Source organism: Apis laboriosa, unplaced genomic scaffold (assembly GCF_014066325.1).
Source record: "Apis laboriosa isolate Shangri-la unplaced genomic scaffold, ASM1406632v1 scaffold19_cov150, whole genome shotgun sequence".
Classification (NCBI taxonomy): Eukaryota; Metazoa; Arthropoda; class Insecta; order Hymenoptera; family Apidae; genus Apis; species Apis laboriosa.
This window is the reverse complement of record NW_025222278.1, coordinates 695,659-721,189: the sequence shown is the minus strand read 5'-3', so window position 1 is coordinate 721,189 and position 25,531 is coordinate 695,659. Positions and strand designations below refer to the sequence as shown.

The following is a 25,531-nucleotide window of genomic DNA, read 5'->3' as shown; positions in this document are numbered from 1 at the left end:
ATTGATACAGGGCCCAGGGTTCACGATCGGAAATAATAAGGTGCTACCGTACAGCTTGTCATTCGGCCACTGTATCGCGTGTGCCATTTGCTGCCGCTTCTGCGCCGCAAATTGCGGTGCCAGAGACGCCACCGGCCAACAAGAGCCGCATTATGGTAATACATCGATATAGTATAGTGGTTTTTCTTGCAAAAACCAGACGCCTAGGCGACGATCCAACTTTCCTGCCGGCACTTCCTGCTTTCGTAACGAAACCATTAAGTGTTTGAATTATGGCCCGAACACCGATGAAACCGTTTTACGATTGAGCATCGATTAGAGGAATCGGTGTCATCGATGGAACAAGAGAATCTGTGCAATAGCGGAAATGAGAATCGGGAGATGGGAGTAAATATAAAAACTTCTTGGAAACCGAGAGTATTTCATTGTGAAAATACGACGAACGATATTTTTAGTAACGTAGTAAGCATCGAGACTGGTATTGAGAATTTTCCAAGCAAGAATTCCTGGAAAATTACTCACTCAGGAATTACTTGGAACAGAGACGTGATAATCCGTTATCGTTGAACAGACTCGAGAGATTAGATTCTTCGCGTTGGCTGATAACTTCTAATCCCTTACTTTCTCTCTTGTACTTTTTACGACTCGCAACGGCGGAAAATATAGCGACGAGATACGATTCGTTCGGGTTGCAGACGCCCTCTGTGATCCTTGGACAACGAAAAGGGCACGTGTTTGGAACGTGGAAGGGCCCCGAAGTTCGAGGACCCACCGCTAGGAGGCAGCATAGTCTTGAAGACCCTCGTTTTTGGCTTGGCTCGGTGTTGGCAGGGATTTTGGGACCTCGTCGGGCTCCAGAACTACGAAAGGGGTTTGTAGACCGGTTTAACTCGGAGAACCTCCGGTATTCTCCTCCAGGTGGCACCACCTCTGCGGACGCGCGCGGGCATCTCCTTTGCTCAGTACGCATTGGAAGCTGCAGCGGTGCACATGGTGCGTGAGGCCCATTTGCAACGGTTTTTAAACGTCTCGATTACCCACGACATTATTTTTCGTTTCTCTACGATGTTACGTATTCTTACGATATATCGAAGGAGTAAAAGAGAGAACAAGCAAGATGATTGCAAGATGCGTAGGGATAAAATAATTTGAAAAATAAATTTCAAGTATAATAAGGAAATTTAAAGAGATCGATTCTTGAATTGAACTTATCGACTAAATGACGAGAGTAAAGATTAAGGAAAGATTAAGGAAAGACGAGGAAATAAACGAATAAGACCAAGATGTAAGTTTTGACAAAGAGATCAATATTTATTTGATACTCTTGCAATGATAAGCGTCGATCTTCTTTCTATTCTCACGATAGAGAGGAATTATAAACTTCATTTCTCCGCACTCGATATAAATATAAATTAACGCAATCATACGTACATACGGACATGCAGCCTCTCGTATTCTCCTCTCTCTTTTCTCTCTCTCTCTTTCTCTCTCATATACGCATAATCTTAACATATAATCTACAAACTAGGCGATTTCTCGGTTAATTTTACAAACGTTCCTCGTACTTATTACAACCACGGTACACGACAAAACACTCGCTTGGCGTTTTTTTTTTTTTTTTTTTTTCTACGTACAAGAAACAGAATGGAAGACCTCGGTGATTCTTGTTGCGTAAGGCACTTAAAATACGACATTCGTTTAATGATATATACACAATAGAAACGAAATAGAACGCGAAAACATGGATAAAGGGGAGAAATGAGAAGAACGGGACGAAACGAAATGGACAGGCGTTAACGAGAAACGTAAATGGATTCAACAAAGCAATGAAACGAACTTTCTTTACTTCGACGAATACGATTCCTCTAACGAATGAGATAAAATAATATTTACAAGGCACTGTATAAGGCACTGCCTCATAGGCTACTGGCCGACTGCACGACACTCGGGAAATATCGAACTCTTCTATCCATCCAACGGCGAGAGAAATGCTTCTAGCTCGCGCGACACTTCCTTTCACCCCCTTATAACGAAAGAACACGACTTCTGAAACGCGACAGTACAGTAAGGAACAATGATCCGTGTGATCGTGACGCGGGAATCTTTTCTCCTCGAATAATCGACATACTCGGGAACCACTCTTCTCTTCCGAACAAAGCCGAAGTACATAACATATATATATATATATATATACATATACATAGATATATATGAATATATATATCACTCGAGACTCGTTACATCGTCTATTCTCACCCGCGACCGATTTGACTCCGTGTTTAAACAACGTCCAACACAAACAGAGATCCTTGGACAGACATCCTTCGCCTCGAATCCTTCGTCTTCCCTCTTTACCACGGCCTCCACGGTTTCTCCTCCACCTCCCGTACGACGCTCTTCCTCATCACTAGGGCGAGCGGTTTCTGAAGAGGCGGGCTGCTGTACACGCGGGGATCGAACTCCGGATCGCTGGTGTAACCGTTCGCAGGCGAGGTCGCGACGTCCCTGTGGCTGTTCCCGTTGGTGTAGGCTGCTGGCTGGTCGCGGAAGGTAGCTGGTGGCGCCTCGAAGGCCACAGGACTCGCCGCGGACGTGGACGTGGAGCTGGCAGAGCTCGAGGAGGACGAGGCGGACGCCGTGCTGGCCGTTCTCTGGGGGATCGGGATCAGAGCCGGCATGGGCGAGGTCGGCGCTGGGGACGAGGCTGGCGACGCGACCGGGGTCGCTTTTGCACCGGCGGGGAGCACCAAGGCGATGTCGCCGTTCTCCAACCTGGTAGGCACCAGCTGCAGGCCCATCCCGTTCGCGTTCGTGAAGAAGATCCCGTTCGATTGCTGCACCTGGATCCTCGGCGTCGCGTCCACTTGGGGAAGAATGTGCACTTGGAGCTGGGTGGTCGGTGGCGCCGGTTGCACGGGCTGCTGATTCGCCGTCTGCCCGTTGTTGTTGCTCGCCTCGACCGGGCCGAGGCAGGAGGCCAAGTGGGCCATCAAACGTCTCTTCACGGAGGCGTCCAGGCCGGGAAACCTGCCAACCTCGCCGGCGCATTCCGTGAAACCGGCGCGGAATTTGTTCAACACGTTAGGATCGGTCGCCGCTGCCAGGGCAACCTGTTGACGCTGGAGCGTTTCCAGGTGTTTCACCGTCATCTCCAGAATGTCCGCCTTCTCCAGCTTCGAGTGCCGCGCTGGCTGTAATCGCAAAGATAACGGGCCGGTTACGTAAGAGTTGCGAAGAGTTGGCACACGTTTCAGGAGTAAAAAGTTTCGAGAAGAGGGAAGGAATAACGAACTATTGAATTTGTACGAGTTCGCATTGTCGATTCAACCTCGTTCGTCGAAATTTGCGATTCGTTTCGAAAAGGGGGAGAAATTGAAGATCGGAGTACCGATCGAGGTCGAGAATCGGAAATTTGCAAAAAATTACGCGTTACGTTGAAAATCGTTGTTACTTACGTCTTTTTTCATGGCATCTAGTATGAGGGTCTTCAGATCGTTTAGGCAGTTGTTAATGCGGGCACGTCTGCGCTTTTCCATAATCGGTTTATTACTCTGTAACAGAAACACAGAACCGCTACGTCAGACACAAATATTTCAAGCTAGTTCCGATTTCTAATGTTAAAACGCGGGGTTTGGGCAACGTTGCAAAATTCGTCCGAATACTTTGTTGCCATTTCTTCTTCGGCGTGAACAAGGACGGACAATAGAACATCGACGAGGCCAATCGAGTGTAATATAATTCGTCGACAATTCTATTTCTCGAAACTTTTTGAACTCTTTCAAATCAATTCTCGATTCTCTACTATATATATATATATATTTTCTGATCTTCGTCAAGAAGACAATTCTATTTCTCGAAACTTTTTGAACTCTTTCAAATCAATTCTCGATTCTCTACTATATATATATATATATATTTTCTGATCTTCGTCAAGAAGACTCCGATCTCGAAAAATGCTCGAGCTCAACGCGACTTCGATCGCGCTTTCGACCCCATTCTTTTCAAGCGGCGAAGCAAATCAAACAAATTCCTCGGTAAATTCGTTCAAAGACACTAACCCGTCGATTCTCCCCAGATCTTCTCGTGGTCGTGGTCGTGGTGGTGGTTTGGGCAGGGGGTTGTCCAGCCTCCTGGGGCACGTGTTGCGCCGGCGGCGTAGCACCGACGGTGACACCGCCTGTCGGCATCGTGGCACCCACCCCGGTCACCATCGTACAACAACAAGTTTCTCTTGTTATCACAAAAAAACGAGATCAACGAGAATTCGACAAACTGTTCGCCACAATTTGCCGTTGTTTCCTGCTACACTGCACTGGTAATCCAAAAGAGTAGCGTTATTACGCTGTGTTTATTCACTGCACGCCTGGCCAGGCTGGCAATCGCGCTTGTGATCCGCCAAGCCGGACGACGGAACGATGAAAGGTTAAGGGTTGTTTTCTGCTCTCTCTCGAGAGAGAGAGCGCGCGAGAGAACGTACCGCGGTAAGGGAACGTACTGTGTAGTACCCGTATACTACTGCTTGCTCGCTCGACTGAGTCTCTCTATCTCTTTTCCTCTCTGTTCTTCGCCTCACTGAACTCCGACCACTCGGAACGGGCGTCAGAGCACGACTGACCGAGCGAACCAACGACGAACGTCTTCTGTCGTCTCGTCGAAGCGTGCCACCCGATGGAATGCCCGGCGGAGGCGCTGCCACCTTAAGGGTGGGGGCGACCAGCCGTCAGGGGAGGGGATAGCGCGTGACGGTTAACCTGGACTTCCCTTCCACCACCCGAATTCCGACGGTCGGACGGCACCCGGTTGCCTTTAAGAGCCCCCACCCAGGGTTAGAACCCCCTCCTGAGCGGATCTGAACCGACGACCGTGGCGGCTTGCCTCGCGCGGATCCCCCACCCCGACCGGGACTCCGGGGATCGATCGGATTTTTCTGCACTGTCATCCACCGTTTTTCCCTCCTTTCTTCGATCTTCCTCTTCGATCTCTCTTTTTCCCTCTCTCTCCCTCCCTCCCTCTCTCTCTCTCTCTCTCTTCCTCTCCCTTCCCGCTTCCTTTCTTTTCGAAACGCGCCAATTTCGACCCCTGGGGCGTCGGTTATCTATCGTTCGAATTTTGCGAGGGATAGGAAGAAATTTGCAATTCCAAACAATGGGATTAAGGAAGATTAACGTGTAATAATAATAATAATAATAATAATAATAATAATAATAATAATAATAATAGTAATAATAATAGTAATACTTGGTTTCTGTGTAGGAAGGAAAAGGAGAGCGCGCACTTTCGAGCACGTTCGATCGGAATATCGTAAGTGCATACGATGCTCGGTGCGAAAAAAGAAAAATTAATGAAAAGTAAGGAAGGAGTAAACAATGGGTGAGGTCAGACACGAAATCGTGGCTGGATCGTGAACGAGAACCGATAAGGAACAATGCCGGCTCAGTGTTTTCCCGGGGAGAGGCGATTAGTCTCGTGACGCGTATCGCTTGTCGAAAGGTCATTAAAACCGGCTGGTCGCGATCGAGGGAAGTGGCAATGGTAATTTCTAGACAGGGACGCACGTACACATTGAACGGGCACGAACGTCATCGGGACTTATATCACGTTCTTCGAAAATAGCCGAGTGCCACCGTGCGTCGAGTGCGGACTGACGCACGCGCGCACCACTGGCACGTGCCTCCTACTCCCTCCCCGAGTCTTTCGAAATTACTCTTTCTACTTGTGCGACCGATTAAACGCGCGCCACGGCATTTATCTCGGCGCATACGTGCACGTATGCCCGGCACGAAACGCGGATACGTTGTATTTCTTCCGATATGCCGTGCAACCGTTTCGTTAATTGATATCGGATCCTATAGAACCTGATCCGGGTTCGAGGTCGTAAGTTTTTCGTGAGCTATGAAATTCTTGATTGATCCGCTTCCAATTTTTACTCTCTCCGATTTCGAATGGAAAATTTTGAAAAGAAATTTTTAGAAAAAAAAAAAAAAAAAAAAGGAAAATGATGGACAAATTACGCGTTTTAAAGATAATTGTGGGTTATGGATACGATGTGGAATCCGTAATGGGATAAGTATTACTCTTGTTGAAGGAATTTTGAAATCTTTGTGTTTTTTGTAATTTTATAATTCTATAAATACGTCACGACGAAACACATTTATAAGAATATGGAGGGGGGATTAATTGGATTTATTACCACATTACGTGACGAATTATAAAATTCGTTTTTTTTTACACTCGTGGAACAAAATGTTGTTCGAACGAAAAATTATACGGGCAAATGGATATTCCCCACACTCTATCTCCGGGAAATACCAACGACCCCGAATAGTCGGAGATTTTTCTGCGTAGAAAACGTCGCATCGCAATACCCCGGTTCCTATTCCATTTCCGCAACAAGAATCGCGTTTCCTCGATAACGAATCGCTTAGCGAAGCGTCACTCGAACCAACTCGTGTACACCGATTCCCCGGCTATCTGCTGGGAGTATCTCTAGCTGAGAGCACGGACGTGTCAAAGGCTCGGCGGGCAGATAATCAGCGGAGCCGGCGCGCGGATGGTTCCGGCGCCGAGTGAAGTCAGCCAAGTATTCCAATCGCTGAACTCTGCCGGTCTACAAAGGGTGGGAAACGGGCAAAGCGTGTAAAAGGGCGACTGGGAGGGGGAAGCAAGCCCAGGAGTTCGTAGAAGCGCGCCGTAAGTGCGACGAGGATCGTTCCGAGGATCGTGCTCTCTCGTCTCTCTTCCTCGAAACGAGACGAGAGAGGCCGAGTCGTGCAGTGGTTGGGGGTAAAAGATCGGCAAAGGACGAAGGGACTCACCCTTGCGAAGGTCGAACGAGGACGGAGAAGCATCGCGAGCTACGAACCGACCAGACCCACGGGAACGACGCTGCTCGACTGCGACTGCGAGCGAGACGAAGAATCGGCGGCCGCCAATCACGTGACCGAGATTCGACGCGGCGTACGACGAACGAGCGCTGATTGGCCGCGCGCTACCCCCTCCACGCGCGCCAGCCGAGGACGAGCGTGCCGCGCGCGACGGTTGCGTGGGTGGTGGGGGCGCGATCGTCATTCGACTTTGAGCGGCGAAGCGATGCGGCCGTGTCGCGGCGCGTGGGTCGAGGCCCTTCGGGGCCACTCGATCCCGTGGAATGCGTGGGGGAGAAAAAGTGTGCGGCGTGTCGGGGCCCGGCCGAATACCTGTGGCCTCTGCGATACATCCTCGAGTTCTCGTTCGCTCGCTCGTGGAAAATTGGGCGGCCAACGTGGGTGTGCGTTGTCCGCTCGAGGGGAATCGAGGGCGCGCTCCGTAATCGTCGAATCGAATAGATGCATGTAGAGAATGTAGAGAATGGAGAGCGTGACTCGATGGATCGATGGAGGGAATATCGAGTCGCGCCTCGACTACGTCAGGTACTCATCTGTAGGATAGGGAAGGCAGGAATTTGTAATTTGAAGGACGAATGGCATGAGAATACGATGGTTCTAAATTTGAAAAGTTGGTATGGAAAGAAAGTTGATATTTGTTGGAAAAGTTAGGGAATCTTAATGGTGTATAGGCAGGTAGAGAAACGAAATCGTAATAACGGGCATGTTTGATTTATGACGATCAATTCTACTTATAATATCTTATAATAACTGTAGAAACATCTATTTATAAAGTTTTTTATACTTTTATATTTTTATTCGAGATATATCGAATTTTTTTTTGTTTTTTTTTATGTTCTGTTTTTTTTTTTTTTTTTTTTAGGTATAATTTACATTTTACATACAAAGATATTGATTCGATAACAGTACAAGTTCAATAAAGTATAATGAAAATGTAACGTAGGATGTTATGTTGGATGTAGTATAGGTGGAGCAAGAAGGGTGAACGAGAAGAGGAGATGCTCTGATAGAGTGCTACCATCTGTTGGCGATTACAGTAGGTTTTTTCTCAGAGTCTCCGACACGCTCGATCTTTGCAGGATCAACGGAATGCAAATTAATCGATTTTATTCAAATTAATTCACTTTTTATTTGCATTCGATTTCAAATTTCATCGTATTTGCAATTCTAATCGATTCTGTTTAAATAATTAACACTTGTGATGTACCGTAGTAAACTGTAATTATTGATTTTTTTTACCACGTGCGATTACATGGAAACAATATTTAGATGAATTTTTTCTATTTTTTTTTTTTTTTCTTTTCTTTTTTAAACCCAGCTGTGATATAATCGATCAAGGTAAAATATTTCTCGTTTCTTACGTGTTCGATATCCTCTTGAGTCTCTATGAGTCACAGAAACGTCTAGAGTCTAGACAGTCTACAGATAAGGATCGTAATACTTTGATATTACACATGGTGGGTGTTAATCTCTCAATAAATTCTGCCACGTTGCGCGTATCACGTCGAAATTCTATTCGATACACAATCAGCTTTCATTATTACTTTTCAACGTTTCCATTCGCATTTGCATCCAGACTTGAAACACCAACTTGATACCCCATGCAAATCCCTTTCTGCATAACAACAATTGAATATCTTCTGTGTCAGTGGTCAAATGTATATTTGTATATTTCATACGTATATTCATTTTCAAATATTCTACGTTTACGTCATCCATTTTTGTATTGAAAGCACGAATTTTTATACTTTCAATAACAAAATGATGATCACAAAATGGAAAACATAATTTCTAAAAAAAAATATGTTTCCTTAATCCTCCAACAAATTTTAATACGGATCTGTATATATTTATTTTTAAACGATAAACTGTTCTTCGAGTCTCATTTCATTTCGAGTATTTATGCAAATGTATGTATAAGTCATCTAGTAACTTTTTCCACGCAAGATAGTTATCTTTGTCACCTAACCTTCGATTCAGTCACAGAGCGCCACGTTCCAACTCGTGGCCAACATTCGAATTCGGCTATCTCGTCGAAGATCGATCTCCATTCCATCACGTGTTTAAAACACACACACACACACACACACACACACACACGAGTGACTCGATAAAGCTGCTTACTCGAGATACGCACCAAAGCTACCTTAATTCCTCGATACGTATCCCTTTTGAGAAAACGTTCCCGTTACAAATGTCTTCCTATTCCTTTATTGTATTTCCTAAGTACGATCTTCTTTCGAAAAATTTACCTCTGCTTAGCCACACGATTAAAGAGTCGTATTAGCACAACTTCCTTTCGAAACTTTATCTCCGCTTACCTTTGACGATTAAAGTATTGAAACATACGTATCCTCCGACATGATCTTCTTTCGAAACTTAGCTGCGACGATTAAAGTATTGGAATATAGCGATGACAATGGGGGTCAGACTTCCGCAAAAGCTATTAGAGCGTCTTAACATTCTATGGCGGTAGTCTATGATGTGACTCATTAGCCTTATAGAGTGCCGGTGGATTACGTAGGTCTTGACTGGTGGCCAGATAAAGGCGTACACGAGGCATACGCCTTTGGCTCGTAGCGGATCGACATTAATATTCGCTCCCCTTGCGTCGAAATATCAGATTAGGGTGTCCGCAATCCGCTTCCGCCGTCTTCCGTATTATTTATTTGCATATTGTAGGAAATAAAAGAGTGCAATGAGTGGAGAGAATGAGACGAGTATTTTAGAAGTAGCATTTAGACATCTTTCGAGTCAACAGTTCATCGTAGATTCGATGATTTCTTTTTGTTTTAATTGTTTTGTTTTATATATATATGGAAAAATAAGATAGATTTGAAACGTTAAAATCTTTAAAAATTATCTTTTATTAAATTGCTTCCTTCTTCGAATATTATTGCAAGATTATTATCACAGATGATACAATCTGTAATCGATGTTTGATATTTTATAAAGTTGGAATAGAGGTAGTAAAAATCAAGAGTGAATCATAGATTAGTATCTCGAATGAACGGGATTGATCTAATATATCGCGGAAAATATTTTTTTAATTTTAAAGAAAAATAGTAGACGAGTGAGCAATTTCTTCAGAATTAAAAACGTTTCTAATAAAATAGTAATGTAAAACTTACTTATTCTTCGTATTATTTTATTTTGAAACATTGAAGTAATGTTCAAATTTAAATAAAATGAAGTTAAAAAGATAAATTTTTCAAAAACAAATATAAAAATAAATACAGGGTAAATAATTTTTATGGATAAATGAATAATCCTTTGAATAATCATCGAAATTGGGAATTAAAAAAATCGAATCTCGCTTCTAACTTTTGATAAAACGATCTCTATTCCTAGATAGGTTTATATTTCGTGAAAATTTATCGCAGTTAAAGGCAAAGCGTGAAAATAACAAGTGCGAGTTATATGGGCAAGCATCTGCAGTTTTTCTTTTTCCGATAAAATTATACTCTTCGTTCCTTGGGGCTTTTTCATTTACATTGAACCATGCTATGAATTGCTACGCTTTAAATTCTCTCTCTCTTTTTCTTTTTTTTTTTTTTGTATTATATTTCCATTTTAGAAGATGAAATTCAGATTTTACCATAAAATTATATCATGTAAAAATGTATGGATTAAATTATTGCAATATTGTTACCTCTTCATTCATTTCTTCGTAGAAAAATTCAAAATACTCGAAATAATTTACTATGAATAAACTATGAATAAAACATGAAACTCAAAAATATTGTTTTCAGAAAGATACTTGACTTCAAATCTTCGAAACATCGAATTCAAAATATTCATTTTATTATTTTATTACAATACAATTATTATTTTCATCCGAAATATTTTGCTTCGTGTTCAATCAAAAATTGAACAAATTGTCAAACTTCCCATCAAATATTCTCGTCTACATTACGCGAAATTACATATAATTCTCATCAAATTGAAACCATCTTATCTCAAACAACTTCGACTCGAATAACTCAACTTAAACGATCTCAAACTTCCCTAATCCAAGCGAGGCTTTACGTGCTCTCAACACGAGAGAGAGAGAGAGAGAGAGAGAGAGAGAGAGAGAGAGAGAGAACGGAACCAGACCTGTTGATAACATCGCGCGACCAATCAATTTCGAACCACGCGAAACATTGAATCGAGTTTCACTTTAAGCAAATTATCCTCGTACATTCCCTAAGGACAATTCCCGTATCCTCCTGCAAAGTCGAGTGACCCTAACGAAATCTCCTTCTTGTTTCTCGATAGTTATCGAGTTTTCGATGCATATAACCGTGCACGATGACAGCCTAAATAGATTTCTAAACAAAAAATCACTTCCACTCTCCGCACGAGATCTCTCCGCAATTTTCTGGCAGCAGCGCCGTTTTATAACCCGGATCATTACACCATTACATCCACTTTGGCCACCTTTATTGAATCTAATAATGCCTATTAACCCTTATTTCGATATTCGAAATTCTAATCTTTTGCAAGTGAAATGCAAAGCATGATAATAGAGAGAAACAGAGAGAGAGAGAGAGAGAGAGAGAGAGAGAGAGAGAGAGAGAGAAATCTGTAATTATGAAATTGCGAAAGAAACGATTCGTTTCTTTTTTTCTACCTCCATTCTTTTCGTTTCATTAAAAATGCATTTCTAAAATCTAATATTTTTATTTTATTCTACTTAAAGAAGATTATAAAATTGGACGTGGCAAGAGCGTACAGGATTAGCTCTTCCCTTGTTCCGTATTTGCTTAACCGATAATAGGGGCAAATTGTTGGCCTGTCAGTCAGATAGAGTGAACGCGTGCACACAAGGGAATCAAGTGCACGCTGCGTGCCAGTTTTATGACTCGCCCGGGGCTGCCAATCAGACGCGTCGTTCGAATCGCATCCACGATAGGAATGGCACGCGCAATTTTCGGTGCTCGATTTTTCGAAACCAGGCCTTCGCGCGTATCAATCTGAAGGATCGATACCGACGTATGGATTCTATTGAAAGAAATACGCGCTAAATGGCGTTGCATCGACAGGGATGACCCGTTTGTCGACCATGAATCACGGATGTGTTACGACGGGGTGCCATTTTGATTCTGAACCGAGAGAACGGAATCTTGATTCCGTTTCATTCGTTGGAAATCGATTAAATTTTGTTTGTTTTTTCTTTTTTTTTGTATATAAATGCTTTTCTGTATGTTGTTGAGTAAATATTATCGATCGTGCACAATTTGAAAAAGATTGAAACAGATTGAAAATTGTTGTTGAATGTTATTGTTGATACTTAGAATAATATTGTTGACTATAATTTTATTGGTTATTAATTAAAAAATTGAAGAAAAATTGGTATATTGTTCGTGAACGTTTCTTTGTTTCGGAGCAAATTTGTGACAAAAGAAAAAACTTACTTTTTTTACCAAAAAAAGTAAAATTCGACGGTCTATATATTTTTCGCAGCATTCAATTCGTTCCCGTTTTTGAATAATTATAAACCGTGGATTATCTATTTTGTGAGAATTGCACTTTGAAACGGAATTTTAAAGAGTTTTTCGCTTATTCAAAACGCTTAGAACGATAAAAAAAAAAAATTATAATAATAACGTGATGAAACGCTTTTTCATTATAAATCACTTTTGGTTCTTTTATTAGCAAGTTTTTTTCGGCGTTTATTGTATACGAATTTTACCACAAATATTTTATATCGCTATCGAACTCATAATATCTCTTATCTTACCTGAAATAACATAAATAGATCGGAAAATTTTGTAAATGCATATCTTTATAATTATTCTTAATATTACAGGAAAAAGAAAAATTTCCATTCTTTACATTTTCATTATCTTAACTCTTTCACAATTCCTTCCTATTCCCTATATACGATACGAATCTTGTTTTATCATACATTCAGAATTCAACTTCCTATCTCTTAATTCCACCGATTAAAAGCTTCACATCTAAAGTCCATTACTAAGAAAAGAATTGTTTGCGCGGTGACGAGTTGATTCGAGAAAGGGATTAAAAGCAACATTTCCGCAACCGTTTCTCAAGTCGAGCCGGAGGAAACTGGAACGAAAGCAACAGGAAGGTGAAACGAAAAATTGCAGGATACCATTTTTCAGTAGCAAACATTTTGGCCCGGCGAAGTCACGGTATGATCGTGTTTACGGAGGTTTAAGTAACGAGCACAGTCGTATTTCTCCGTGTCGTCCGCGGAAATAAATCTCGAAAAATTACTTCCAGGGCAGCCGTGCCCTGGAAAACGTCGTTGCGTTTTTTTCCCCTATCTCTCTCTCTCTCTCTCTCTCGAACGTTTTGTCGTGAAAAAAAAAGAGGATGGAAATAAAAAGAAAAAAAAAAAAAAAAAAAGAAAGGAAAAAAGGGTGGAAAAAACGCGAAAGTTTCGATAAATACGCGTGGAATGTTCCGCGAAAAAAAACGCGTGCTCGTTTCGAAAAAAATGTTTTTTTTTTTTTTGTCGTTTCGAAACTGTACTGATGAATCGAAAAAAGGTTCGTCGATGTTCGAGAAAAAATTCGACCTGAGTAATTGGTTATCGTTAGAGGTAGGAAAGGGTTATTGGTTCGAACGACGAATTTTAGGATTTTTAGTTTTTTAAAAGGATTGTTCCAACCTTTCTGTGTTTTTGCCGAGAATGGAAAATTGTTGTATATTTGGTAGTTTCGTTAAAGTATAATAGCATAAGTAAAACGAGAGGTAAAAAAATTCTGGTTTCTATTTTGTAACATATTTCACTTGTAGTCAATATTAGTTATTTTTACAATTTGAAGGAAATTTTTTTCTTCTTGTAACTTTTTAAGAAAAATAGTGAATAAGATTGTTAGGAATAGAAAATTTTATTTCAGAAGTAAGATAGGATAGAAAATTTTATTTCAATAGGATAGTATCCGTGTTGGATAGAAATTCAATGAATCTATTTATATAATTAATAAATCTATCTATATTTAATTAACAAATTTATAATAAAGGATAGATTTGGAGGAAAAAATTGGAAGTGATTATTTGCGTTTTACGAGACAATTGAGAGTAATTTTTTAGATTAATTGACGGAAATGATATTCATTTGATAATAAAAATCAATTTTGTTGAAATTGTTGGCACAATGAATAATATATTATAACATAATAATATATCAATGTCATTTGTTGTATTAATATTATGAATCAGAGAAAATCTATTGAATTTGTTTAATTTATTTACTATTATATCGATGCAAAAAATTTATATTATTTTTTGATAATCATTTTAAATGCATATGATGAAATATTTTATAGGTACGCAATAAATTTTATATAAATATTTTAAAGTTTCGTTGAATATTTTATTTCCATGTTATTAATTTTTCAACGTGTCATATTTTAAAAATTCTATGAAACAAAGTATGAATGTTTTATAAAAAATAACACGGAAAACAAAATTTTTGCTTAAATATTAACTGTTCATTTATATAAAAATAATATTCAAATATTATATATTAAATATCAAATATTGGCAATATATATTTGCAGTATAAGCGGTATAAAGAAATATTTCAATAAATTATTTAGAATTAAGAAATTACAGATCGTATTAAATTTTAATATCAATTGATCATTAATTTGGTTTTAAATAATATAATATTTCATACGTAACATTCTAATGAAAATTTGAATTTCTTAAGTATTCAGAATCTCTGAGAAACGAAGACATAATATTTACTTAGAGATGAAAGGGTTCGTTCCAACCCTGAACCGTGATGATTGCCAAAACCAGATATCTGTGAAAGGGTTGCATTTTTGGTTAATAGTCACCAGGATGAAAGGAAAGGGTTACAGAAGCTGGGTGAAATTATTACGTGTAATAATCGAGGTAATTATTACCTGTCATTTCCGTCAATTAATCTAAAAAATTACTCTCAATTGTCTCGTAAAACGCAAATAATCACTTCCAATTTTTTCCTCCAAATCTATCCTTTATAATAAATTTGTTAATTAAATATAGATAGATTTATTAATTATATAGATAGATTCATAATTTTTTATTTATAAAAAAAATTTATCTTTTATACTTTTATTTTTTACATAATCTTTCTACTATTTTTTTTTTTTTTTTTTTTTAATAAAAGATCATCTTTACGATGAGGATCATTTTTCACTAAATTATTCTTCTTTCGTTCTATTCATTCGTGTTATTCATTTTCTACTTGCATATGCAAATCAGAAAGAAATTGAATTTTTCACCACCATTTTATGAACCACGAACGAAGAGATAAATTATTTACCTAATTCCTCATTCTCATAACTCTTCTCATCGCCAATTCCTTTATTGCAAGTCGAATCGTTCGAGTTTATTCCATTTAACGCATGGAATGAAACAATAAGCACAATATGGCAAAACTTTCTAGAAACGAGCGACGTAACTGGAAATTCTTTGTCCTGCCAAACGATATTTGCCAAATATTGTATTTAAAAGAAACTAGCGGAGGCCAACGGTCACTCCGAAACACGAAACGTTTACCTCTTTAATTAGGGTTAAATCGTAAAACGCAGACGGCTGACGGCCTTGGTGATCTCTAAGCCTTTGGAGAAAATTTGCAAATAGTGGTCGTAAAGTTGATGGATGGGGGGTGGTATGCCTGTCCGTACCCTTTACGGCCGGATGAGCCGTGGATGAATATCTGGAGTTGATTTCACGGATGCGCTGTTGCGTATCCTTCTCACCGATGACGCATTTCAGTTTTGCATATTTAGTTGTGCGTGTAACTGTGGAATGGAAATGGAAGAGTGCTGTCAACGATGACGGATTACTTTTTCTTTTTTTTTTTTTTTTACGAGATATTTTAATCCTTATTCAAATTTTTTTATCTGAATTTTTGCATGCAAAAAGTATGAAGTATGCATGCAAAATCTAAGATTAAAATTTTAAAAATTTGAGATCGGAATATTGAAAATATACGCCACATCTATAATTATATTTCTTTATTGTCAATTTTGATTAATAATAATAAACTTTTCCCAAATTTGAAAGGAACGAAAATATTTTCGTAGATAAAAAAAAATCGATCAATGGTAAAAAAAGTCTGGGCATCATCTAGACATTAAAAAAAGATGACAGGTAAAGATGACACGACGACTCGTTCGCCCATCACGAGGGGTACACACTTTGGACAGGAAAGATTTGGCCACCATAAAGCTACTCGTTTGGCTCGTGGACGAAAAAAAATAAGGAGTTTCGTTGAAGGGTGACCGTAGGGCAGGGGTTGAACGTGACAATATAGCAATAAACTCGAAAACCACAACGATTCTTCCAAACTATCATATTTTTTCCTTGAACCTCTCTCTCTCTTTCTCTTTCTTTCTTTTTTTTTTTTTTTTACGAGGTTGCCAGACTGTGTACGCAACAGACGATGGTGTTTGGTAATAAATCCATAAAGAAAGCATAAGCCCTTTTTGGGGAAGGGATCAGGACAGGATCAGGACAAGGGGTAAGGATTGTAAAAGGGGTGTAGGGTAAGGGAAAAATTCTTAAGGAAGAGGTAAAAGTTTAAAAATCGCGAGGAAGGGAACACATCGTAAACCCTTCTGACGACAGAGGCAAGTTTTTTAACTACGATTCTTTACCATCTTCTCTATCGTAAAACGATTGTTGATCCTTGCAACTTGTCGCCAAGGTTATTTCCTTTTTTTTTTTTCTCCTTTATTTTCATCGTCTTCGCCTCTCCTTTCCACTCATCCTTCGACTTTCACTTATTTATACATGGTAGAAGGATTGTTGTGAAGAGAATGATGGGGGTGTCGTAAAAGGGTTGCGGATATCTGTTCACCCTTTCATCGACAATCGACACAGCTTAAGTCGCGGTGGCAGGGTTAAAAAGGATCGAATGGAACGCAATTGCCGGCTCTCTCTCTCTCTCTCTCTCTCTCTCTCTCTCTCTCTCTCTCTCTCTCTCTCTCTCTGTGAACCCTTTTATTGGTGATCAACGATCCATTCTGCTTAACCCGCTCGAATATACCCTTCTTTCTTTTTTTGTGGCGTGTTGTATTTTTCGGAGGGTTTATTCCCTGTCCACCCTTTAAAAACGATGGATAGAAGGACAACGGCACGCGCCGTCGCGTGACCGTAGATACATTATCTCTTGAACGGAGAATCTCTACAATTTTGAATAAAAACTGGGAAACTTGGAAGTTTTTCGATCGATCATCAGGAACGATTATCGTGATTTTGGTTCGATGATTAGATTAAACGTTAAATTGATATCAATTTTTTGGATCGATCCTTCTTGAACTTTCTTATTACTAATTTTCTCGAGAAAGTGAGGTTATGTTTTTACGTATCGCGTCTCGCAAGATGTGTGAATACACTTCATGTTTATATTTTATTTTATCAGTTGATATGCGCTTTTCTCTTCAATAATCCTTCCTATATTTGTATTATTCTATTCGAACCATTCAATGTGACCAATCAAATTTAAACAAAGTAAGATATACACATCAATGAAACAATCGAGAAAACAATTTATCCACATTATCCGCTAAATAATGCATTAATATATTTCTTTTATTCAAAGATGAACCGGACCTCGGTTTACTTACTTTAATATCTTCCGACAGTTTATTACTTTCGAAAATGAACACAACAAGATTCTCAAGCAAAAAAAAAAAAAAGAAACATAAAGGAAAGCGAGGAGGAGAAATTTCCGATCGTTTAACTTCTTAAATTGCGATCGATTCGAACTTATTCCTTTTCTTTTCTTTTCCTTTTTTTTTTTTTCTTTTTATTCACGTCACGATAATAATATTCACGTTTTTCACGAATGATTTTCATATTTGTGAAAGCGTTCGAGAATGGAACGCGGAGAAACGGGGTCGACGCGATAACAAGATCGCGAAAATTGCATTTTCTGACGTATTCTCGATAACAATCGAGGGAAGAATTTACGAGAGTTTTGATCGTTACACGACGATTCCTTTTTTTTTTTTTTTATTTAATTCAGCTTTTTCTTCTTCGAGTCAATGCAATTGTTCTTCCACGATCATTCGCCAAAAAGGAATATCATTTCCGCTGCATCGATTGTAAATTCCTTTCCGTTTCCTTCTTCTTTGCACCTCTGCCAGAAATATCTAGCCTTGGAATCTCAAAGAAACCTATTCCTCTCCTTCGCTATTTTTCGATTTCTAACAATCACGAACGTTACGTTTCCGTCCCAATAAGCACACAAAATTGCGTCACAACCAATTTTATATCGTCATTGATACTCAAATATCGATTAACTTTATGATCTATCTATAAAAAAAATGTAAAAAAAAAAAAAAGTTCCTCGAATTCCCAATTTCGCAAAACTATAACTTTCTCTCCGTACAACTTTCGAGTCGTCCAATAACAATTAAATTCAAGATTCACTCTTTGACGCGATAGAAAAATATCGATCGAAAAACTTTCTCCAGCGCCCCTTCTCGACGAAATTAAAACTCAAACCCGTGAAAAAAAAAAAAAATCCTCCCACGACTATCTAACTATCACGTCCGACAAAGCGTCGCGGAGGACGCTCGCCACATCGTGCGCGTTGCATCCGTTTGCAACGAAAGGAAAGGAGGGCCGCAATTTTCTCTTATTACCGTTCGAGGGCTCGTCAATAACGCTGATCGCGCGGGACAGGCGGGGCAGGCCTGGGTTATCCGATTGCGAAGGAATCCGGCCGCGTTTCTCGTGGGAGATCTCGTGTGGGACGCCACCCTCCGGCCGCATGTGCGCGTGCCAAAAAAGAGGGGAACCCGATCTGAAGCAAATGAAGTGCAAATTGAACAGAGCGCGCCGCGAGACGGCAGAAATCCGCTCGACCGGCCCTCGCTCTGCATCCGCCCTGCAAACTCGTTCGGACGTGGGCCGCAACGCGATACTCCTGCGGCGTGGATCGTGCGGTGCCTCCTCTTCTCCCTCTCGAGAAGCGGTCGCGAGGGAATAGAGAGCGGCACCGCGTGCTGGAAACGGAGAGCGCGCGCGAGTTGCCTGCACCACGAAAGTGGTGACGTCTCCCGCGAGAAATTCTCTTCCCTTCGCGTGACGGCGGCGCGAAACGGCGGTCGAACGAAAGGGAAAGAGGTTTGCGAGTTTTCGTTCCCTCGAGAAGAAGAAGAGGGAGGAGGATCGTATATAACGGGAGAGGGCGAGGGCGAAGGAACGAAGGCGAAAGTTGGCGTGCAAAAATTTCGAGCAGCCTCGTTCCTTGTGTTTCGAGCGATCGAGTTAAAGTTGAAAAGTTGTATTAAATTGCTCGTAATTTCGATAGATGAAGTGTTTAATCTTTTGTAGAAGGCTTTGTGAAGAAGAATTTCGAAAGAATTCGAAAGATGAGATTTCGATTATCTGTTAGTAGTAAAGTAAAATAAATTTCCACGAGAGGAATGGGTGATCTCGGTACACGGATTAATCCAATACGAAGAGGATTTGAAAATATGATCTATCGTTTTTCATGTCGAGGAACGTAACGTAAAATTAATAATTCAACTTTCGTTCCAACCAGCGAGTACATCATCCTTTTTTCCACCATTTTCCATCCCAAGAGTCCATTGTGATTCTTAATGTTGTTACTTGTTGTGATTGTTAATGTTGTTACTTATTTACTTGCGGATCCATGGCATTTCGAACGTCACACCTTTTCCACCTCTCACGACACGAAGGCGACGATCGAGAGACGTTCAATTAACAAAGATCGCCTCTCCTACGGTCGATCGTTTATTTTCCCGTTGTTAGAAAGCCTTTTCCACCCAACCAAGAGAATTCGAAATGTCACGACTCGAAACGTTCCGATCGCGACCAGCTGCGGCTTCGTCGAGCGGCGAAAATAAAAAAAAAAAGAAGAAGAAGAAAAAGGAGAAAAGAAATATCCGCTCGGCGGGAGAAAGAGAGAGAGAGAGAGAGAGGATTGCAACACACTGTCGGCAAGAATCGACGTCCTTTCAACGGATGGTGGATGTACCTTCGCTTGTAATTTGCGCCCACGCGGTGTAATCGACGCGGCTCGTGCGTTTCAGTTGAACATGCACCGCCGATGCTATCGAATTCGCCAGTCGAAGAAATGCGGTGAATTAAATTCTAGGTAGTTGCTTTGCTCGATCCCTTTCTCGATAAATCGACGATTTTTAATGGCGGACACCTTGATTCCCAAGCGAATCACCAACGAAAAACACATTTCGCGCAGCGATTATAATTTCTCTCGGAATTTTGTGTTAATTTACGAGATCCACAATTTCTCTATCTCTCTCTCTCTCTCTTTTTGAATTTTAAAATTCTCTAACACAGAGGTTTAAATAATCGTTGGATCAGAATTATTATTTAGATTATTACACTCGCAAGATGATTTTCTTCCTATTCGTGTACGCGTTTGAACTCGTGCGTAGAAAGTGTGGGCTTCCTTTCTATGACGTGCGAGATATCACCTAGGTTGGATTTCCATACGATCGCGGACCGATCTCTTCATGGGAACGCGAACCGAGCTACGCAACAACGTCATTAGAAAACTCCCACGTGAGGTTTAAATGAAGAAGAAAAAAAAAAAAATAATAATGCTTCGATGATTAATTGGATGGCTTCCTCTAGGATCGGTTAAATTGAGAAATATCGGGGGGAAAAAAGATGGTCGAATACGAACGGATCTCTTCATAATCTGTAATTTAAGAGACACGTTTTGAATGATAATGAAATTGGAATGTTGATCGTTCGGAATTTTTATCGAGCCTTTCTCGCCTATGAATAAATACAACGTGCGTATGTAAATAGCAAATGATTTTAATCGATCCTCTTTCGTTTCGTTTCTCAATTTATTCGAATTAACCATCGTTCAATAACAATATCAGCGATAACCGATCGAATTGATTAAGATATTAATCATCCTTGTACTTTTGCGTATATATACGCGCACGTATATATACATATATTTACGAACAGTTACTTTCATGATTCAGCATCAACATTGTCGTACCATTTCAAACAACAATCAACGTTCAAAATAAACAATGAAATTACTTACAGTTTATACTTTCTCGCCCCTGCACAAGTTTCTTTGCACAATTACCGTGAAAAGAAGAGAAAAATCTCAGGTAACAATTTCATAAGCTGGCATAAGAAAGCCCCGGTGAATATAATCAAACGTGTCCCAACACATAGTGAGACGTGCCTTTCCATTCGACGCTTTCGTTTTCTTCTACCTGGGACTCGGGCCCAGCCTCGTTGCCGCTCGTCATTCGAGTAGTAAAATTAATTCCGTAAACACTTTATTGTTCAGCGTCGCTTTATAGCAGGAGGACGTGCGAATTACTTTTACTGCTTGGGTACCCTAGACCGTGTCGGCGCACAACGACGAGCGGGACCGAGTGTCGCGCGACCGACCGACCGACCGCGTTTCTTATTGCATCTTTCCCTCTCTCTCTCTCTCTCTCTCTCTCTCTCTCTCGCTCCTTCTCCCGTTACTTCCTACAATAACCGATTTCTCGCTTTCCGTTCTCTCCGATATCCCACCATTTCGATACCCGTGTTCGCTTCGTTGTTCCACTTCGTACGTTCGTACATTCTCGATACGTGTTTCGATGTTTATTAGTGGCTAATAAGCTTTAGATAAGGTTGATAATTTCGAGATTTCCTCGAAGCGATTTCTTCGATCGTTTTATATATATAGGTGAATCTTTGGTTGAATCTTTCATTGAATCGTTGAGGTTTATCTTGATGAGATAAATTTATATAAAACACGGTGTTTGTATATTCGTGTATTCGATACATAATTTAATCGAATGAATGAATATCCTAAAAATCGAACTACGCATTCACCGAATATAGCTTCGAAACGAAACGAACGCCGACAAAGAGTGTCTCGCGCTCCCCTACGAGCGAGCGCGTCTATTAAACGCGTTCTCGAGGTGCGGATCTCGCCCAAAATCATTACCAACCTCTCCCTCCCCCGACCAACCGAGCAACAACGCCGCCAACCTCCACGCCAACGCCTCTATACGCGCCCGTACGTGGCGCGCGTACGCCACTACTGAAAGCAACGAATAAAGAACGAAGGGGAGGGAAGAAAAGAGAATTGAGGGAGAAGGCGAAAGAAGAAGAAGAAAAGGAGAAGAGAAACCGAATGATTAACGATTGTTCAAAAATAATTAAACCCTTTGATAGAACTCTGCCTGCCATTCATCCTCCCTCTTCCACCTCTCGTTTTGATCGTTTTCTCGATCACCGGTGCCCATCTAATGAAACTGACATTCCGAAACAGAAGAAAGCAACCCTCCCCTCCCCCTCCTCCTCCTCCTCCTCGGCGCGGGGATCGCGCGACGCACAGACGTGAAATAGGATTTCGTCTTCGTTTGCCGGATTAATGCGCGCGCCCGTTTAATCCGACAATATTAATGACCGTCGATTCTGCCTCCCGTCTACCGTGAGCCCGGCTCACGATTCAAGGATCTCTCCTCTCTCGCCGTTCCTTTTTAGAAGGAGCGGTGGCCGCCGCCGTCGCTTCTAGAGCGACGGAAACGGAGAATGTCTATGGAGAGTGTCCCTCTTCCCTTGAAAGGCCTATTCAACGAGAGGAAAGAGGGGGGAAAGAGAGAGAGAGAGAGAGAGACGCTTGGCTTACGCGAGCCGCCCCACGACTACCGGAGTTCCACCGGCTGAAATTAATCGAGGTCTTATCATAATAATTTTATTCAGCCCGGGGCTTGAAAGACCCGTCTAGCCGGCGGAGGATTTTCAGAGGGGAGAGGGACAGGGGAGGTGGATGTCGCTTTTTAATTCGTGGGAGAGAAACTAGCGGGGGAGGTGGATTTGAATTTATCTGAAAGGGAGGGCCTCGGAAGGGGACAAACTCTCCGTTCCTCCGTCGGGAAGACTACGTCCCCTGTAAAACGTATCGAACGCGGGGATCGCGAGGATCGTTGTATTTCCTCGAGCGGGAATGTAAGTAGGCACTTGGAGGCCAGGTTGGAGACGAGAGGTTGGTCGTGAGATTTCTTCTGGAAATTATGCGGCAAAAGGTTTGATTCGATATTGAGAACGATAGAAGATAGGAAGAGGGATAAAAGTTTATGGATAAGCTTTGGATCGATGATGAATTGTTTGAATTGATGGTGGCGGTTTTCTCTTCGTGATGGGTGTCAATTGGTAGAAATAATACAGACAAATTTTGAAACGTTGAAGTAGGAAACGTTGGGGATTAATTGGACAAAAATTAATATAGATTTAGAAAGAAATTTTGTTAGAAATATTAACCTAATCATAACGAGGATGTATAAATTAAATGTAGTTGAGTAGTTGAGGTCGAAACAGTTTTCGTACGCCGTTTCCAATATTGTTAAACGTGAGGTTATTAATCACGTGATACATTGGAGTCGTTCTCCATTAAGGGCAGGGCACTTCTCCTGGACAGGAGGAAATTTAACGTTACTACTGTTATTCACCGAGCTTACACCACTTGTTCACGCCGTACACGAGGATAATCCTCGACTTATTTCTAATTTTACCGAGAAATTGCGTTTTATCTGCAGCGTTACCGGCGATATTCCCGATTTTCCATGAAATATCGATGAAGTAATATTCGTGTTGGCGCGAATAACGTTGCGGAACGACGTTGCACGCGTTTCGAACGCGATCATTTCTACAACACCGGCTCTCAGACGCAAAACCTGGTCTAGAGGAAACTTTCAGTTCTTCTGCATTCTTTTCACGATCCAGCAATTTGCCAAGAGCGTATCGCGGAAACGTTTCTTTCTCATAAATACAAGGGTACACCAGGTTCCCTGGTTTGTACGAGACGATCATCAAAGTGCAATATCACACACCGCCAACATTACAAGATGTTTCACACGTTACGCCGAGACGGCTAAAAACAGCTGGACAGTTTCCATAAACGATACCCGCAGAGTTTCCCAACTTTACTTCAATTTTCATCATTCTTTAAGTAATATTTTTTAAAGTTACTTAATTAGATTAGAAATTATTCAATTAGGATGTTTCTTTTGGTGTAGAAAATTTCTAAAAAACTTCATTAATAAAATTGAAAAATTCACATAATATTCCTACGGATTGGATATAGGATGAAAATTTTTATGGAAATAAAATGAACAAAAACTCTCAACTCTCGAATATAAGTTCTTTCTTTACTCTTAAACTTTTAAAAATCCTACGAAAATATAGATCTAAGAAAATCCTTGATTGTTGAAATTGAAAAATATTTTCTCGTTGTTAAATAATTACGAATTACAAAATAAATACGAGTGTCGATGAAAAAAAAAAAAAAAAAAAAAAAAAAAAAAAAAAGAAAGAATTAATTCCGAAGAATCGGGAAGCAAAAATTTCCAAGTTGAGAGTCACTGGCGTGACGTCTCACCCCGCGGAGAGCGATCGTCTACGACGGAGGCGGGGTGGTGGCGTATGTCGTGGACGTATCTAATCGACGGCACGGTTATGTAAATTTTATTGCGCCGCTTTACAGTATGCCGGAACCGGTGAATTTATCTCGACGTGGAAACGCACGCGGCGCGACCCGCGTGAGAGTTACACCCGTTGCCCGATCGGCGGTGTTACAGGTGTGTCCGATTGCCCGGACCCCGGAATGGAAATTGATCGATTATGCTAACGGCCGGCGTGGACGCAGAAAATAAAAGAGAGGAACTCGGGGGAGCAGCGATTAGAGGCGCGGCGAAACCATATCGGCGAAACCAAATCGAACCTTCGCGAGTGCATGCAACGAGTGGGTGGAGAAAAAGTGTTTTCGAGAGAGAGAGAGAGAGAGAGAAAGAGAGAATGTCGCGAGAAATATATCGAATAACATATTTCGATAAAGCGGAAATCGAGACGCGATTATCTTTTCGCTCTTTATTCTCGCTCGATATTTTACTCGATGGATTAGGAAATTTGACGAGGAAAATTGAGGGTAGTTTTTCAATCAAGAAAGGGTAAAATTTTAGAATTTTATTTATTAAGAAGTTTCCATTTCCAAAAGTTATATAGGAAAGTTCCGAAGAAACGTGAAAATTGGCGGAGAAAGGAAAGGATCATTCAGGATTTTAAATTATTCAAAAATTACTTTCAATACTTTCACAAACATTTTTACGCCTTTACATCCTATCTCCTTTCCAATTCATTCGATTTCGATCGCCGTCAACCGGTCGAAACCAACTCGCTCTTATCAAAAAAAAAAACCACCTTCTCGTAACGGAAAAAACGAAGGGAGGTAGCCCATCCAAGGAGGCAGCGTTAACGCCAAAGGGGGCGTCGACCTGTACACTCGTTAATTAATCAGACAAACCAGCAGAAGGGCAACGTTCTTTGTGTACACGCTGCGTGTGTACAACTTTTTCATTAACCCGGTCCCTTCGAAATTCCCCTCCACGTCCTCGGGGCCCGTTCGCGAATGGTGGTGGCGAAAAAAAGGCCCGAAGCCGGTGAATTCAATTACACCGACAGGTTTCGCGCGTGATCGTCAATTACATCAGTCACGTGACGATGAACGTGTCCCTTTATTTCCCCTCCATTACTTTTTCTCGCCCCTCTTTCTCTCTCTCTCTCTCTCTCTCTCCTCTCCGCGTATCCTTACGACACGGCCTTTTTCACATAATTCCAATTATCTACGCCGAACGTCGCGCATTAATTAGCGGGAACCTTCTCTTTCCTTG

The 25,531-nt window shown here is 40.9% G+C and overlaps 2 protein-coding genes across 2 annotated transcripts; both read right to left on the bottom strand.

The window, feature by feature from the left end:
• Window positions 1-1,286: 1,286 nt before the first annotated feature.
• On the bottom strand, window positions 1,287-6,837 carry LOC122712192 (protein hairy). The gene is made up of 4 exons (XM_043931629.1): window positions 6,816-6,837; window positions 4,059-4,312; window positions 3,456-3,551; window positions 1,287-3,191 (listed from the first exon to the last, which is right to left on the bottom strand). The coding sequence occupies exons 2-4, from the start codon at window positions 4,209-4,211 to the stop codon at window positions 2,352-2,354; spliced, it is 1,089 nt and encodes a 362-aa protein (XP_043787564.1). The 5' UTR covers window positions 4,212-4,312; window positions 6,816-6,837; the 3' UTR covers window positions 1,287-2,351.
• Window positions 4,215-7,216, bottom strand: LOC122712117. The gene is given in 4 exon segments (XM_043931492.1): window positions 4,215-4,889; window positions 4,891-5,578; window positions 6,816-7,144; window positions 7,146-7,216. Coding segments are annotated over 4 exon segments (1,257 nt in total). The 3' UTR covers window positions 4,215-4,720.
• Between the last annotated feature and the right edge of the window lie 18,315 nt (window positions 7,217-25,531).